Source organism: Tribolium castaneum, chromosome 8 (assembly GCF_031307605.1).
Source record: "Tribolium castaneum strain GA2 chromosome 8, icTriCast1.1, whole genome shotgun sequence".
Taxonomy (NCBI): domain Eukaryota; kingdom Metazoa; phylum Arthropoda; class Insecta; order Coleoptera; family Tenebrionidae; genus Tribolium; species Tribolium castaneum.
In genome coordinates, this window is record NC_087401.1 from 9,289,645 (window position 1) to 9,303,878 (window position 14,234).

The 14,234-nt window shown below is 32.8% G+C and overlaps 4 protein-coding genes across 4 annotated transcripts in view; 2 read left to right on the top strand and 2 right to left on the bottom strand.

The window, feature by feature from the left end:
* Positions 1-784: 784 nt before the first annotated feature.
* The window catches only part of LOC660424 (uncharacterized protein), a 62,899-nt gene continuing 49,449 nt past the window's right edge, over positions 785-14,234 (top strand). Inside the window, exons 1-5 of the mRNA XM_966655.5 lie at positions 785-962; positions 1,006-1,132; positions 1,178-1,271; positions 1,315-1,451; positions 4,541-4,557. Coding sequence (XP_971748.1) covers positions 903-962; positions 1,006-1,132; positions 1,178-1,271; positions 1,315-1,450 — 417 coding nt within the window. The 5' untranslated portion in view covers positions 785-902 and the 3' untranslated portion in view covers position 1,451; positions 4,541-4,557. The remainder of the gene's footprint in view (positions 963-1,005; positions 1,133-1,177; positions 1,272-1,314; positions 1,452-4,540; positions 4,558-14,234) is intronic.
* On the bottom strand, positions 1,453-1,960 carry LOC660365 (mitochondrial import inner membrane translocase subunit TIM16). The gene has a single exon (XM_966602.4). It carries the CDS (start codon positions 1,880-1,882, stop codon positions 1,505-1,507), a length of 378 nt encoding a protein of 125 aa, XP_971695.1. The 5' UTR covers positions 1,883-1,960; the 3' UTR covers positions 1,453-1,504.
* Positions 4,608-5,582, bottom strand: Manf (Mesencephalic astrocyte-derived neurotrophic factor). Its single transcript, XM_966545.4, has 3 exons — positions 5,422-5,582; positions 5,124-5,335; positions 4,608-5,063 (listed from the first exon to the last, which is right to left on the bottom strand). Exons 2-3 carry the CDS (start codon positions 5,325-5,327, stop codon positions 4,761-4,763), a joined length of 507 nt encoding a protein of 168 aa, XP_971638.1. The 5' UTR covers positions 5,328-5,335; positions 5,422-5,582; the 3' UTR covers positions 4,608-4,760.
* LOC103313446 (ankyrin-1) overlaps positions 6,913-14,234 on the top strand; it is a 46,989-nt gene continuing 39,667 nt past the window's right edge. Inside the window, exon 1 of the mRNA XM_008196739.3 lies at positions 6,913-7,151. Within this exon, the coding sequence (XP_008194961.1) occupies positions 7,125-7,151 (27 nt within the window). The 5' untranslated portion in view covers positions 6,913-7,124. The remainder of the gene's footprint in view (positions 7,152-14,234) is intronic.

Sequence of the window (14,234 nt, forward strand, 5' to 3'; positions counted from 1 at the left end):
CTATTCGAAAAAAATCTTTAAACAGGTGGATTTTATTTTAGTAAATGTTACATTTTGACACCATGGTAAAATTTGTTACGTTAAATTATTTAGAAAATGGTTGCACAAGATGTTATTTTTAATATTTTTCCCAACATGTATTCATTTGATACTACAATTGGTAGTATTTTGTCGGTCCTTTTAAGAATCACGCTGTATATAATCTTTTATCTTCTTGGTAATTACAAAAATATATATAAATTTAAAAAACTCGTGACAAGGATAAGGTAAAAAAGACGAAAAACGTATTAATCATTATTAGCTGTTTCAAAACTATAAAAACACCAACGTCGCATTTCCTCTCAAAATTAACTGTGTAAATTATTCATGCTAATAAATTTACACTTTATGCTAATGTAATTTATACTTTAAAATAAATTTTTGAAATAAGAGAAAAACAGCTAATTCACGTAAAAGAGTTTATCTGTTTGTTTTTGCCTTATTTTAATTAATCAATTAATTAAGCCAATTAGTTTTTTTGCGTATTTTGAAAAATTACTATAACAAGAATATACATTTTATAAATTACATTCAACTTACTCTAGGGCCAAAAATACCCAAAATATAGGGTAAACTAAATAAAAACTGGGGCCAATTGTTAAATAGGGCAGCTCTGCCAACTGTGTAAAATTAGTTACCCTAAGATCTAGACCTTTTTCAATCACAATAATACAATTTTTTCAAACAACTGTGCTTCTGACCAGAATTAAAATTAATGTTTCCACTATTTCCATTTTATTCCAACTTTTAGTCGATTTTTTTTAAATTGTGACACTTCTCATATGCGCGCGCATTGCAACTCCGAAAAAGTTAGGTTAGGTTTAATAATTCCAGTTCAAAATCAATTATTATAAATAAGAGAAATGATTTTAATTCTGAAAAACACACATCCGACAACGTCTGCGTTCCGAATTTTACCAAAAGTATAAAACGCCCCATTTTTGACAACAACTAATTAAATTTAAGGTACTATTCAGCAGCAAATCGGCTCAAATCCCCACAAATGCCCTCAAAGACGTGATCACGGCTGACAAACAGCCCGAAAATGGCCTGGTTTACGACAAAAAACCATTCAAAATGCCTCTGGAGGCTGGTACGTAAGCTCAAAATTTGTATAAAAAAATTGACCAAATTTCAGGTAAACGATATTCGTGGTGCCTGTGTGGTTATAGTCACACGCAGCCGTTCTGTGACGGCACTCACAAGAACCAACAATTGAAAATAAAACTAAAGTGAGTGTGTAATTTTTGTGGCTTTTTTAATTCGCTGTTTCAGGCCTGTGGCTTTTAAAGTAGAGGAAAGTAAGGAATATTGGTTGTGTAACTGCAAACACACGGCCAATAGGCCGTTCTGTGACGGCACCCACAAACAACCAATAGTCCAAGAAGCCACTTCTGTAGTAAAACAATGAGGTAACTCAATATAACCTTTATTATTTAACTATTCTAACCTAACAATTCACTAATCACGTTTTATTCGCTTTATCTTTCCCGGGACTCTCCTCCTGATTCTTCATTTCCATATCAATTCGCTCCTTCGCCCTCACAACTTTTGATTGGAGGTAAAACGAGCCGCCACTTGACTTTTCATTCGCTTTAAATAGGGCTTCGTAGCGCTTCTCCACCTCTTCCTTGTTCAAGTTTGAGACGTTTAATATCTGTTTCGCCTCATCTAACGATAAACCTAATTTGTTATTGGCTATTCGTTCGTTCCGCGTTTTCGCATTTCCTAACCTCTGTGCTGCTTGTTGCGACGCCTCGTATTCTTGCTTTATAGCACGAGCGAACGCCCGTCCGATCACTTGAGTACCAGCTATTATAATCTGGGCGATGTATTTTGCCATTTTTGGCAAAAATGCGCTAATTTTTATATAACCTCAAAGTGTCAAACGTACAGCGCCGCCTGGTGGTGACGTACTCAAACAATGATACGGGCAAAAAAATTAAATTTCACCAAATCGGAAAAGTACCAGATTTTGATTTGAAAACATTTTTTTATGAGAATCATGTAAAGTGTAGAAGATTAACGCGTTTTTGATCCAATTCCGACGAAAATGATCAGGTGTTCATTATTAAAAACACTCGCAGCATGTCCTGATATGTATACGAATGTCCTAGTACAATGTTGCCATTGTATTGTTGGTTGTCTACTAACCTTTCTTACCAAAATTCATAATCTGAGATTGCTAAATAGTGTTCAAAGGCGATGTGTTATGTGTGTTGAACAACAAGGAAAACATTTCCAACAGTTTTTATAAGTAATAAATAAAAAAAATTATGAAAATCTGTTCTTTTTAATTGTCAAAAAGTTAGAGCATGAGAGAACGAATTAATCAAAGACATATAAAACAAATGTTTTTTAATTTCAAAACACTCTAGAGTTTTTTACTAACACTTGTTAGTAAAATAGTACGACGTATAGCAGAGCAAAAATGAGGGCGCTGCGAGCGTTTTACGGTCTCAGCATCTAATCGTTTTAAATTAATTTAAATCTAACCAATTCACGTAATTACTTGAAAAACATGCCGAAATGTTAAGCTTTGCACTGAGAAAAACTAACGCTAGAAACATGTCAAAAAAAATTAAACATAAAATTTACGCTTCGTCCCGTATTTTTCAAAATCGGTTAAAGATACAAAAAAAATGTTAGGATGAAAGTTGTAGAGAATTAAATTTTCAAAAAGAAAATCCGCGAGACCATATCTCTATCGTCAACAGTTTGGGCCCCAATGACCTTCAAAGACACTCAAGCGACGGATTCGTTTAATTTTACCGGTGATCAAGTAACGGAATGTTAATTTAAACCTAAACTGTAGAAGATAGAGATATGGTGTTGCGGACTTTTTTTATAGGAAATCTAATTGTCTACAACTTTGTTCCTTACACTTTTTTTCCTATCTTCAACTGTATTTGCAGCGTTTTGAAAAATATGGGACAGAGTGCAAATTGGTAAAAGTTATTTTTTTTAAATAGAGTTTACAATAAAATCTACTACTGTTCTACTATTCACAATTTAATTCTCTATCTGCCTGTATTTTTTGTTAGGTGTATGATAACCGTTATACAAATACAAACATTTTTTCTGAAAACTTAGATGGTAATGGAACATCTGCGCTCTCTGGTGACATTAACGGAACTATCGAGAATGGGAACGTTTTATTTGTACGTCGTTTTATAATCCTAGCCTTTAGATATCCGTAGATACGACAAAAAAATTAAAATCTTCCTAATTACGTCCAATATCTCCAAAACTACGATTGATTTTAACATCTTCAAACACTTTTACGTCAAATAAGCATAATTTTAAACAGTTCAGTTTAAATGTTCATTTATTGTGGTTCTGATGATTTTTTTATTGCTGGATAAGTGCGTACACAAAAATTTTGACCTAGTTGTTTTATTGGGACTATTTTTTACTTGATTGTCACAAAATTTTGTCTAGAAATAGATAATTAGCTAGTAAACGGTTGCAGATTGTTTTAGATCAATTTATTTATTTATTTTTTAAAAATTAAAACAACTCAAAACGGAGACAGATTTGAAATACTCTCACAATTTTACGCTAAATAAATATAATTTTGGTTATTATGATCGTAATGATTCTTTTGTTGGTAAATAAGTAATAATAAAAATTTTAGCCAATGCCTTCAAGTCGCTTTCTGTTTTTTTAATATTCTATTTATTTTTGGTAGATCAGAAAAGCAAAAATCGATGGACCTTCGTGTAATATCTCTAAAATTACGAATGTTAGAATATAAATGGAGACAGATTTGAAATCTTTACACCATTTTGCGTCAAACAAACATATTTGATGCTTTTTTTATTGGTAGATAAGTAAACATTTTGATCAAGTTCTTTTATTCGGATTATTTACACAATTTTGACTCGATTCCAACATAATTGTGATCAGAAATAGATAATTAACTAATACTTACTTAAAGGAGCAACAAGCCTTTTTAAATCAATTTCAGTTTCTTTCTTTCTGTAATTGTAAAAATTAAATTTTTTCGCTCTGAAAATCGAAGAACATTTGGAGAAGATATGAAATAATTTTATTTCTCTTCAATAAGGCGAAAAGTTTCCATTAATGGTCGAAAATAACGTGTTTCTCTATCGTATTTTATAAGGAGAAATTTTTTCTCAAAAAATATTTTCACCTTTTTCAAATATTATTAGCTGTTTCAAAACTACAAAAACGCCAAGGTCGCATTTTCTCTTAGAATTAGGTGTTATAAAAAATTATTCATGCTATTCAAAAAAATGATTTTACTATTTTAAAATTTTATCAATCTTACTTACGAAAATAATTTGGCAAAATGCAACGTTAGCATATTTATAATAATTTTGAGGCAGCTAATATTCACTTTGCTAATACTGACATTATTTTTGACTTTTTATATTTTTTTGACAAATTTCAAAGTCACGAAATCTGGCAACACTGTACTCAGCTGAGCCGCGCGGGAAGTTCAAATAAAACCTACTGATAAAATTGTTTTTTTCAGGTTATTGCCCCCCCCCCCTGATGTAGATAGTAATGTAATAAAAATGTATCATTTTTAATAAATAAACTGTTTTTCAATTCATGTTTATTACAAATATAAATACAATCCTAATAAACGGAACTATGAAATAAAGTTAATTTCATGCACATTCACTGGGAACGGTGCGCTTGGAGCTCCAGTAATAAATAATCAGTCCAGTATTTCACTAGTAACAACACACTTAAAGTTCGGTATGTTTATGCTTCAATTCTTCTATTCTTTGGATGAACTCGCTTTTTTCGATGCACCCTTGGCAGTCTTCGCCCCAGTCGTTGATAATCTTCTTCAAATCCCTCACTTTGAGTTTCTTCAAATCAACTGTCTTTAAATCGATTTCGACGTCGTAGCGCAATTCGCAGATTTGGGCGTCTTTTTTCTTCAATTTTTCGCAGATTTTGTCCGATGGCATTGACCATGAAAGCGGTTTGGACATTTCGCCCAAAATACCAGTGGCACTTTCCTCAAGGCCCCCCAAGTAGTAACACTGAAATTTTATTGCATTTTTATTTTTGTGAAACTTGACGAATCAACAATTGCTGCTTACAAATCGATTCTCCTTGTTTCTCGTGTTTTTACAATAGTCCCGAAATTTGGATTCTATCAATTTCGGGTCTTTTTTCACGTCGTCTGATAAACTGGCCGCGAATTTGTCCAAGACTTTGATACAGACTTCGCATTCTCCTTGCTTTAAACTGTTCACCGCGACGATGCTTGCGAATAGAACAGTGAAGATTAATTGAAATTCCATTTCTGGGGCTGCAAAGTGAGGTTATGTCAATTGTCTTGACCGGTTTGTGTAAAAGTGTGGGGTTTGTGAATGAACAATGAAAAGAACTACTCACTTGAGCTTTTATTTCGTAAAAAATCACTGATTGTTACACTTTTTATCAAAAATAATTAACTATTGGCTTGTTTTACACGTTGACAGTTATTAAAAATTGATTTGACAGAACGGTGATTTTGGATTTTGTGGGTACATCGTTGGCGCACCGTGATTGGTCCACGTCTCTCTCAAGGCTTTAGTGTGGAAGGTGGGCTCTATGAAGTTGACTGTCTTTAATGACTTTATTTAAGTATGAAGAGTCGCAAGGTGTTTTTTTTTGTTTAAGTGTAAATCAGTGGAGCAAAAGTAAAAAGAAAAACTTATTTTGTCAAACATGTTCACCGACATTGAGACAATTAGCCCACCTCACTGAGAAATCAGTGGCCAGTCCAGTGGCGTAGGTGTTTGGGTCGTTTTTCTTTAATTCTTCAAAAACCGTTTCAACTTTCAAAACTAATTTTTGAAGCAAAAATTAGTACGGCGAAGTAAAATAAACGGTCGCTTTGAACGTTAGATGGTCACACCGACAAAACACAAATTAATTAAGTTCAATTAATTCTCTAATTGCTTAAGCAAGTCGCAGAAACGTGGGGCAACAAATTTTTAATAAGCTGAGAAAAACTGATTGCTAAAGTTTTTACGATAAACTTAAATATATATATATATATATATATATATATATATTACAATCAAATCTCTCTTAATGGTGACTTCCGAATAACGGACACCTCTTCACAACGGACAGACCGAAAGAGTGGTGATGCAAAAAACAAACATTTGTTTCAAGGATTGTGTAAAAATGGGTGAAAAATTTTATACAGAAATACCAGAATTGAATAACGATGAGTGTGTGATTTTTTTTTAGAAAGACGTTATTAAATGACTGATGAAGATGATTGTAATAAAGAGAAAACTTGCCTTAGAGCCACAGTAAAGTCATGCTGTCTGATTATTTTGAACCTTTTAAAAAAATAGCTGAAATTATGTGATGTAAAAAATTATAAAAAACACGAAAGATTTTAGTTATAACACATTTAGCTAAGAATAAAAAGTTTAATAACAAATTTTTTATACTGTCACGAATCTTGCAGGTACCAACATGGTCAAAACATTGAAAGAATTAAATACACCTAAAGTTATATCCTTATTCTACGAATAAAACATTTTTCTGTTAAATATATTTTCGCAGCTGTTTTAAATTTGAATATGTTTGGTGGTAAATTTATGGAATGGAGATGCTAAAAATTATTCTCCACCGGTGTCCGTTGTTGAGAGGTATTACTATAAAACGCTGCGAGTACGATTAGAGATACATATAAAGTGAGAAGGCAAGTTTTGTAAACTTAAATTATCTACTAGTAAATAAAACACAAACTGTTCCAAAAAAGAAGTTCTGTTTCTAATTTTTCATCATTTTTTGTGGTGTTTTTTTTTTAAAACATTTAGTAGACGATACAAAAGAACGCAGCATGTAGTGGATTTAACAGTAAACGTTGGTATGTTAGGGAATTTCTTAGAACTGCTTGCATGCGCGCGCACAGAAACTTTCTAACATGCCAACTTTTATTCTTAAATCCACTAGATACTACACATAACTAAGTCGATGAACCTAGTGGATTTACCACCTTTAAGTTGGTTTGCTAGGGGTTTCGCACGATTAAGTCCACTGGCACTGCTGTTGTCTCCTTATCTTATCATTTGTTCTGTGGTCAACTAAACAAAATGGTGTCTTCGGAGGACCAGAAAAAGGTAAGTTTCCACTTATATCTTACCAACTTGCGTCCGAAAACAGAAAAAAAGTGTTGCATTTCCAAAGCAGAGGCATTTATAAGCAAAAACATTGATTCACTTTATATTCAATACGAAATGTTTTATAAACAAAAAAGTTTCATTTCTTGTGTTTTAATGGTTTTTCAACCAGAAAGAGACTTATTCTACAAGATTTTAACTACTTTTAACTTTTAACTACTTCTACTTTAACCAGTTCTAAGTGACTAAGGGCCGCTTTTACAATCGTCCTATAAACTCCCGAGGAGTATGAGGAGAGGTTAAGAGTTCCTATCTAAGTAATGTTGTCTAAGAAATAAGCCTATTAAGTTTCTCAAAAAGCAAACAACAAATGAGAGCAGAGTATAAATTTATCCCATAGTTTATCCGGTCGTCGAACGGGTTTATCGACGACTGAAATACTGATTTTTTAATTTATCCTGGTGATAAAGTTATCGGGAGTTTGTCCTGGGGATAAAATTATCGGGACGATTGTAAAAGCGGCCTTTAGGTAACCAATTTAAGTCGAAAACTCATTTATTCTAAAGATTGCGTTCAAACTACTTTTTTCCAAGATAAATAAAAAATCATGACAACAACACGGTTCTACTCCTTAGTGGCCAATTCGGACACCGGTTTTCTGCATAGTATATTTTTCTTATATAGACGAAAAAATATACAAGGGGATTCTGCTAAATGTATTTTTTATTGTACTATCTGAAAAACTAGAACTAGTAATAGTGAAAGTATTTTATTTTTTTGCTTTGTGTGTGATTTTTTTAAACTTTTCTAAATATCTTTAATAATAAAAATTAATAAAAAATACAGATGAACTATATTATATATATATATATATATATCTTCTGTAATCTTCTGTACTATATATATAGTCTTCTGTACCTCAGTAATTAATAAAGTTGATGTTATTTATACTCTAGGACGTATTTAAAGAAAATATGTTTGATTATACAAAGTGTTTCAAAAAAGTATTATGGCAACATAATAATTTCATCAATGACAAATGACTTTAAATATTATTAAAGTTCGAACATGATTAAAGTTTTTGGAAAATAACTCCGAATGTGTTAGGATTTACCTTAAGGTTGTAATAAGAAAAAATTGAACAATATTTAAAAAATTCGCATAAAACACGGATTTAGAGTGACCCATGCGTCGCTTGGATTGCATGCAGCAATGACCTTTATTTTTTTACGAAAACATTACAAGACCTTTCTCTATAACATACTAAAAAATTGGAGTCGTAAGCCTTTTTGTTTTCTTTGTATTAAATTAGGAAAGTTGAATAATATTTGAAAAATTCGCATAAAACGCGGACTTAGAGTGACCCATGCGTCGCTTGGATTGCATGCAGCAATGACCTTTATTTTTTTACGAAACCATTACAAGACCTTCCTCTATAACATACTAAAAAATTGGAGTCGTAAGCCTTTTTGTTTTCTTTGTATTAAACTCGGAAAGTTGAATAATATTTGAAAAATTCGCATAAAACACGGACTTAGAGTGACCCATGCGTCGCTTGGATTGCATGCAGCAATGACCTTTATTTTGTTACGAAAACCTTACAAGACCTTCCTCTATAACATACTAAAAAATTGGAGTCGTAAGCCTTTTTGTTTTCTTTGTTTTAAATTCGGAAAGTTGAATAATATTTGAAAAATTCGCATAAAACGCGGACTTAGAGTGACCCATGCGTCGCTTGGATTGCATGCAGCAATGATCTTTATTTTTTTACGAAAACATTTCAAGACCTTCCTCTATAACATACTAAAAAATTGGAGTCGTAAGCCTTTTTGTTGTCTTTGTATTAAATTCGGAAAGTTGAATAATATTTGAAAAATTCGCATAAAACACGGACTTAGAGTGACCCATGCGTCGCTTGGATTGCATGCAGCAATGACCTTTATTTTTTTACGAAAACATTACAAGACCTTTCTCTATAACACACTAAAAAATTGGAGTCGTAAGCCTTTTTGTTTTCTTTGCATTAAATTCGGAAAGTTGAATAAAATTTGAAAAATTCGCATAAAACACGGACTTAGAGTGACCCATGCGTCGCTTGGATTGCATGCAGCAATGACCTTTATTTTTTTACGAAAACCTTACAAGACCTTCCTCTATAACATACTAAAAAATTGGAGTCGTAAGCCTTTTTGTTGTCTTTGTATTAAATTCGGAAAGTTGAATAATATTTGAAAAATTCGCATAAAACACGGACTTAGAGTGACCTATGCGTCGCTTGGATTGCATGCAGCAATGACCTTTATTTTTTTACGAAAACATTACAAGACCTTCCTCTATAACATACTAAAAAATTGGAGTCGTTAGCCTTTTTGTTGTCTTTGTATTAAATTCGGAAAGTTGAATAATATTTGAAAAATTCGCATAAAACACGGACTTAGAGTGACCCATGCGTCGCTTGGATTGCATGCAGCAATGACCTTTATTTTTTTACGAAAACATTACAAGACCTTTCTCTATAACACACTAAAAAATTGGAGTCGTAAGCCTTTTTGTTTTCTTTGCATTAAATTCGGAAAGTTGAATAATATTTGAAAAATTCGCATAAAACGCGGACTTAGAGTGACCCATGCGTCGCTTGGATTGCATGCAGCAATGATCTTTATTTTTTTACGAAAACATTTCAAGACCTTCCTCTATAACATACTAAAAAATTGGAGTCGTAAGCCTTTTTGTTGTCTTTGTATTAAATTCGGAAAGTTGAATAATATTTGAAAAATTCGCATAAAACACGGACTTAGAGTGACCCATGCGTCGCTTGGATTGCATGCAGCAATGACCTTTATTTTTTTACGAAAACATTACAAGACCTTTCTCTATAACACACTAAAAAATTGGAGTCGTAAGCCTTTTTGTTTTCTTTGCATTAAATTCGGAAAGTTGAATAAAATTTGAAAAATTCGCATAAAACACGGACTTAGAGTGACCCATGCGTCGCTTGGATTGCATGCAGCAATGACCTTTATTTTTTTACGAAAACCTTACAAGACCTTCCTCTATAACATACTAAAAAATTGGAGTCGTAAGCCTTTTTGTTGTCTTTGTATTAAATTCGGAAAGTTGAATAATATTTGAAAAATTCGCATAAAACACGGACTTAGAGTGACCTATGCGTCGCTTGGATTGCATGCAGCAATGACCTTTATTTTTTTACGAAAACATTACAAGACCTTCCTCTATAACATACTAAAAAATTGGAGTCGTTAGCCTTTTTGTTGTCTTTGTATTAAATTCGGAAAGTTGAATAATATTTGAAAAATTCGCATAAAACACGGACTTAGAGTGACCCATGCGTCGCTTGGATTGCATGCAGCAATGACCTTTATTTTTTTACGAAAACATTACAAGACCTTTCTCTATAACACACTAAAAAATTGGAGTCGTAAGCCTTTTTGTTTTCTTTGCATTAAATTCGGAAAGTTGAATAAAATTTGAAAAATTCGCATAAAACACGGACTTAGAGTGACCCATGCGTCGCTTGGATTGCATGCAGCAATGACCTTTATTTTTTTACGAAAACATTACAAGACTTTCCTCTATAACATATTAAAAAATTTAAGTCATAAGCCTTTTGTTTTCTTTGTATTAAATTCGGAAAGTTGAATAATATTTGAAAAATTCGCATAAAACACGGACTTAGAGTGACCCATGCGTCGCTTGGATTGCATGCAGCAATGACCTTTATTTTTTTACGAAAACATTACAAGACCTTCCTCTATAACATACTAAAAAAATGGAGTCGTAAGCCTTTTTGTTTTCTTTGTATTAAACTCGGAAAGTTGAATAATATTTGAAAAATTCGCATAAAACACGGACTTAGAGTGACCCATGCGTCGCTTGGATTGCATGCAGCAATGACCTTTATTTTGTTACGAAAACCTTACAAGACCTTCCTCTATAACATACTAAAAAATTGGAGTCGTAAGCCTTTTTGTTTTCTTTGTTTTAAATTCGGAAAGTTGAATAATATTTGAAAAATTCGCATAAAACGCGGACTTAGAGTGACCCATGCGTCGCTTGGATTGCATGCAGCAATGATCTTTATTTTTTTACGAAAACATTTCAAGACCTTCCTCTATAACATACTAAAAAATTGGAGTCGTAAGCCTTTTTGTTGTCTTTGTATTAAATTCGGAAAGTTGAATAATATTTGAAAAATTCGCATAAAACACGGACTTAGAGTGACCCATGCGTCGCTTGGATTGCATGCAGCAATGACCTTTATTTTTTTACGAAAACATTACAAGACCTTTCTCTATAACACACTAAAAAATTGGAGTCGTAAGCCTTTTTGTTTTCTTTGCATTAAATTCGGAAAGTTGAATAAAATTTGAAAAATTCGCATAAAACACGGACTTAGAGTGACCCATGCGTCGCTTGGATTGCATGCAGCAATGACCTTTATTTTGTTACGAAAACCTTACAAGACCTTCCTCTATAACATACTAAAAAATTGGAGTCGTAAGCCTTTTTGTTTTCTTTGTTTTAAATTCGGAAAGTTGAATAATATTTGAAAAATTCGCATAAAACGCGGACTTAGAGTGACCCATGCGTCGCTTGGATTGCATGCAGCAATGATCTTTATTTTTTTACGAAAACATTTCAAGACCTTCCTCTATAACATACTAAAAAATTGGAGTCGTAAGCCTTTTTGTTGTCTTTGTATTAAATTCGGAAAGTTGAATAATATTTGAAAAATTCGCATAAAACACGGACTTAGAGTGACCCATGCGTCGCTTGGATTGCATGCAGCAATGACCTTTATTTTTTTACGAAAACCTTACAAGACCTTCCTCTATAACATACTAAAAAATTGGAGTCGTAAGCCTTTTTGTTGTCTTTGTATTAAATTCGGAAAGTTGAATAATATTTGAAAAATTCGCATAAAACACGGACTTAGAGTGACCCATGCGTCGCTTGGATTGCATGCAGCAATGACCTTTATTTTGTTACGAAAACCTTACAAGACCTTCCTCTATAACATACTAAAAAATTGGAGTCGTAAGCCTTTTTGTTTTCTTTGTTTTAAATTCGGAAAGTTGAATAATATTTGAAAAATTCGCATAAAACGCGGACTTAGAGTGACCCATGCGTCGCTTGGATTGCATGCAGCAATGATCTTTATTTTTTTACGAAAACATTTCAAGACCTTCCTCTATAACATACTAAAAAATTGGAGTCGTAAGCCTTTTTGTTGTCTTTGTATTAAATTCGGAAAGTTGAATAATATTTGAAAAATTCGCATAAAACACGGACTTAGAGTGACCCATGCGTCGCTTGGATTGCATGCAGCAATGACCTTTATTTTTTTACGAAAACCTTACAAGACCTTCCTCTATAACATACTAAAAAATTGGAGTCGTAAGCCTTTTTGTTGTCTTTGTATTAAATTCGGAAAGTTGAATAATATTTGAAAAATTCGCATAAAACACGGACTTAGAGTGACCCATGCGTCGCTTGGATTGCATGCAGCAATGACCTTTATTTTGTTACGAAAACCTTACAAGACCTTCCTCTATAACATACTAAAAAATTGGAGTCGTAAGCCTTTTTGTTTTCTTTGTTTTAAATTCGGAAAGTTGAATAATATTTGAAAAATTCGCATAAAACGCGGACTTAGAGTGACCCATGCGTCGCTTGGATTGCATGCAGCAATGATCTTTATTTTTTTACGAAAACATTTCAAGACCTTCCTCTATAACATACTAAAAAATTGGAGTCGTAAGCCTTTTTGTTGTCTTTGTATTAAATTCGGAAAGTTGAATAATATTTGAAAAATTCGCATAAAACACGGACTTAGAGTGACCCATGCGTCGCTTGGATTGCATGCAGCAATGACCTTTATTTTTTTACGAAAACCTTACAAGACCTTCCTCTATAACATACTAAAAAATTGGAGTCGTAAGCCTTTTTGTTGTCTTTGTATTAAATTCGGAAAGTTGAATAATATTTGAAAAATTCGCATAAAACACGGACTTAGAGTGACCCATGCGTCGCTTGGATTGCATGCAGCAATGACCTTTATTTTTTTACGAAAACATTACAAGACCTTCCTCTATAACATACTAAAAAATTGGAGTCGTTAGCCTTTTTGTTGTCTTTGTATTAAATTCGGAAAGTTGAATAATATTTGAAAAATTCGCATAAAACACGGACTTAGAGTGACCCATGCGTCGCTTGGATTGCATGCAGCAATGACCTTTATTTTTTTACGAAAACATTACAAGACCTTTCTCTATAACATACTAAAAAATTGGAGTCGTAAGCCTTTTTGTTTTCTTTGTTTTAAATTCGGAAAGTTGAATAATATTTGAAAAATTCGCATAAAACGCGGACTTAGAGTGACCCATGCGTCGCTTGGATTGCATGCAGCAATGACCTTTATTTTTTTACGAAAACATTACAAGACCTTCCTCTATAACATACTAAAAAATTGGAGTCGTTAGCCTTTTTGTTGTCTTTGTATTAAATTCGGAAAGTTGAATAATATTTGAAAAATTCGCATAAAACACGGACTTAGAGTGACCCATGCGTCGCTTGGATTGCATGCAGCAATGACCTTTATTTTGTTACGAAAACCTTACAAGACCTTCCTCTATAACATACTAAAAAATTGGAGTCGTAAGCCTTTTTGTTTTCTTTGTTTTAAATTCGGAAAGTTGAATAATATTTGAAAAATTCGCATAAAACGCGGACTTAGAGTGACCCATGCGTCGCTTGGATTGCATGCAGCAATGATCTTTATTTTTTTACGAAAACATTTCAAGACCTTCCTCTATAACATACTAAAAAATTGGAGTCGTAAGCCTTTTTGTTGTCTTTGTATTAAATTCGGAAAGTTGAATAATATTTGAAAAATTCGCATAAAACACGGACTTAGAGTGACCCATGCGTCGCTTGGATTGCATGCAGCAATGACCTTTATTTTTTTACGAAAACATTACAAGACCTTTCTCTATAACACACTAAAAAATTGGAGTCGTAAGCCTTTTTGTTTTCTTTGCATTAAATTCGGAAAGTTGAATA

What these genes read in the sequence shown, in the direction of transcription:
- LOC660365 (XM_966602.4), bottom strand. Translation starts at nt 1,882, where the DNA reads ATGGCAAAATACATCGCCCAGATTATAATAGCTGGTACTCAAGTGATC.
- Manf (XM_966545.4), bottom strand. Translation starts at nt 5,327, where the DNA reads ATGGAATTTCAATTAATCTTCACTGTTCTATTCGCAAGCATCGTCGCG. An exon ending in GAAACAAGGAGAATCGATTT is followed by an intron (nt 5,064 to 5,123) that starts GTAAGCAGCAAT and finishes ATAAAATTTCAG; the next exon opens with TGTTACTACTTGGGGGGCCT.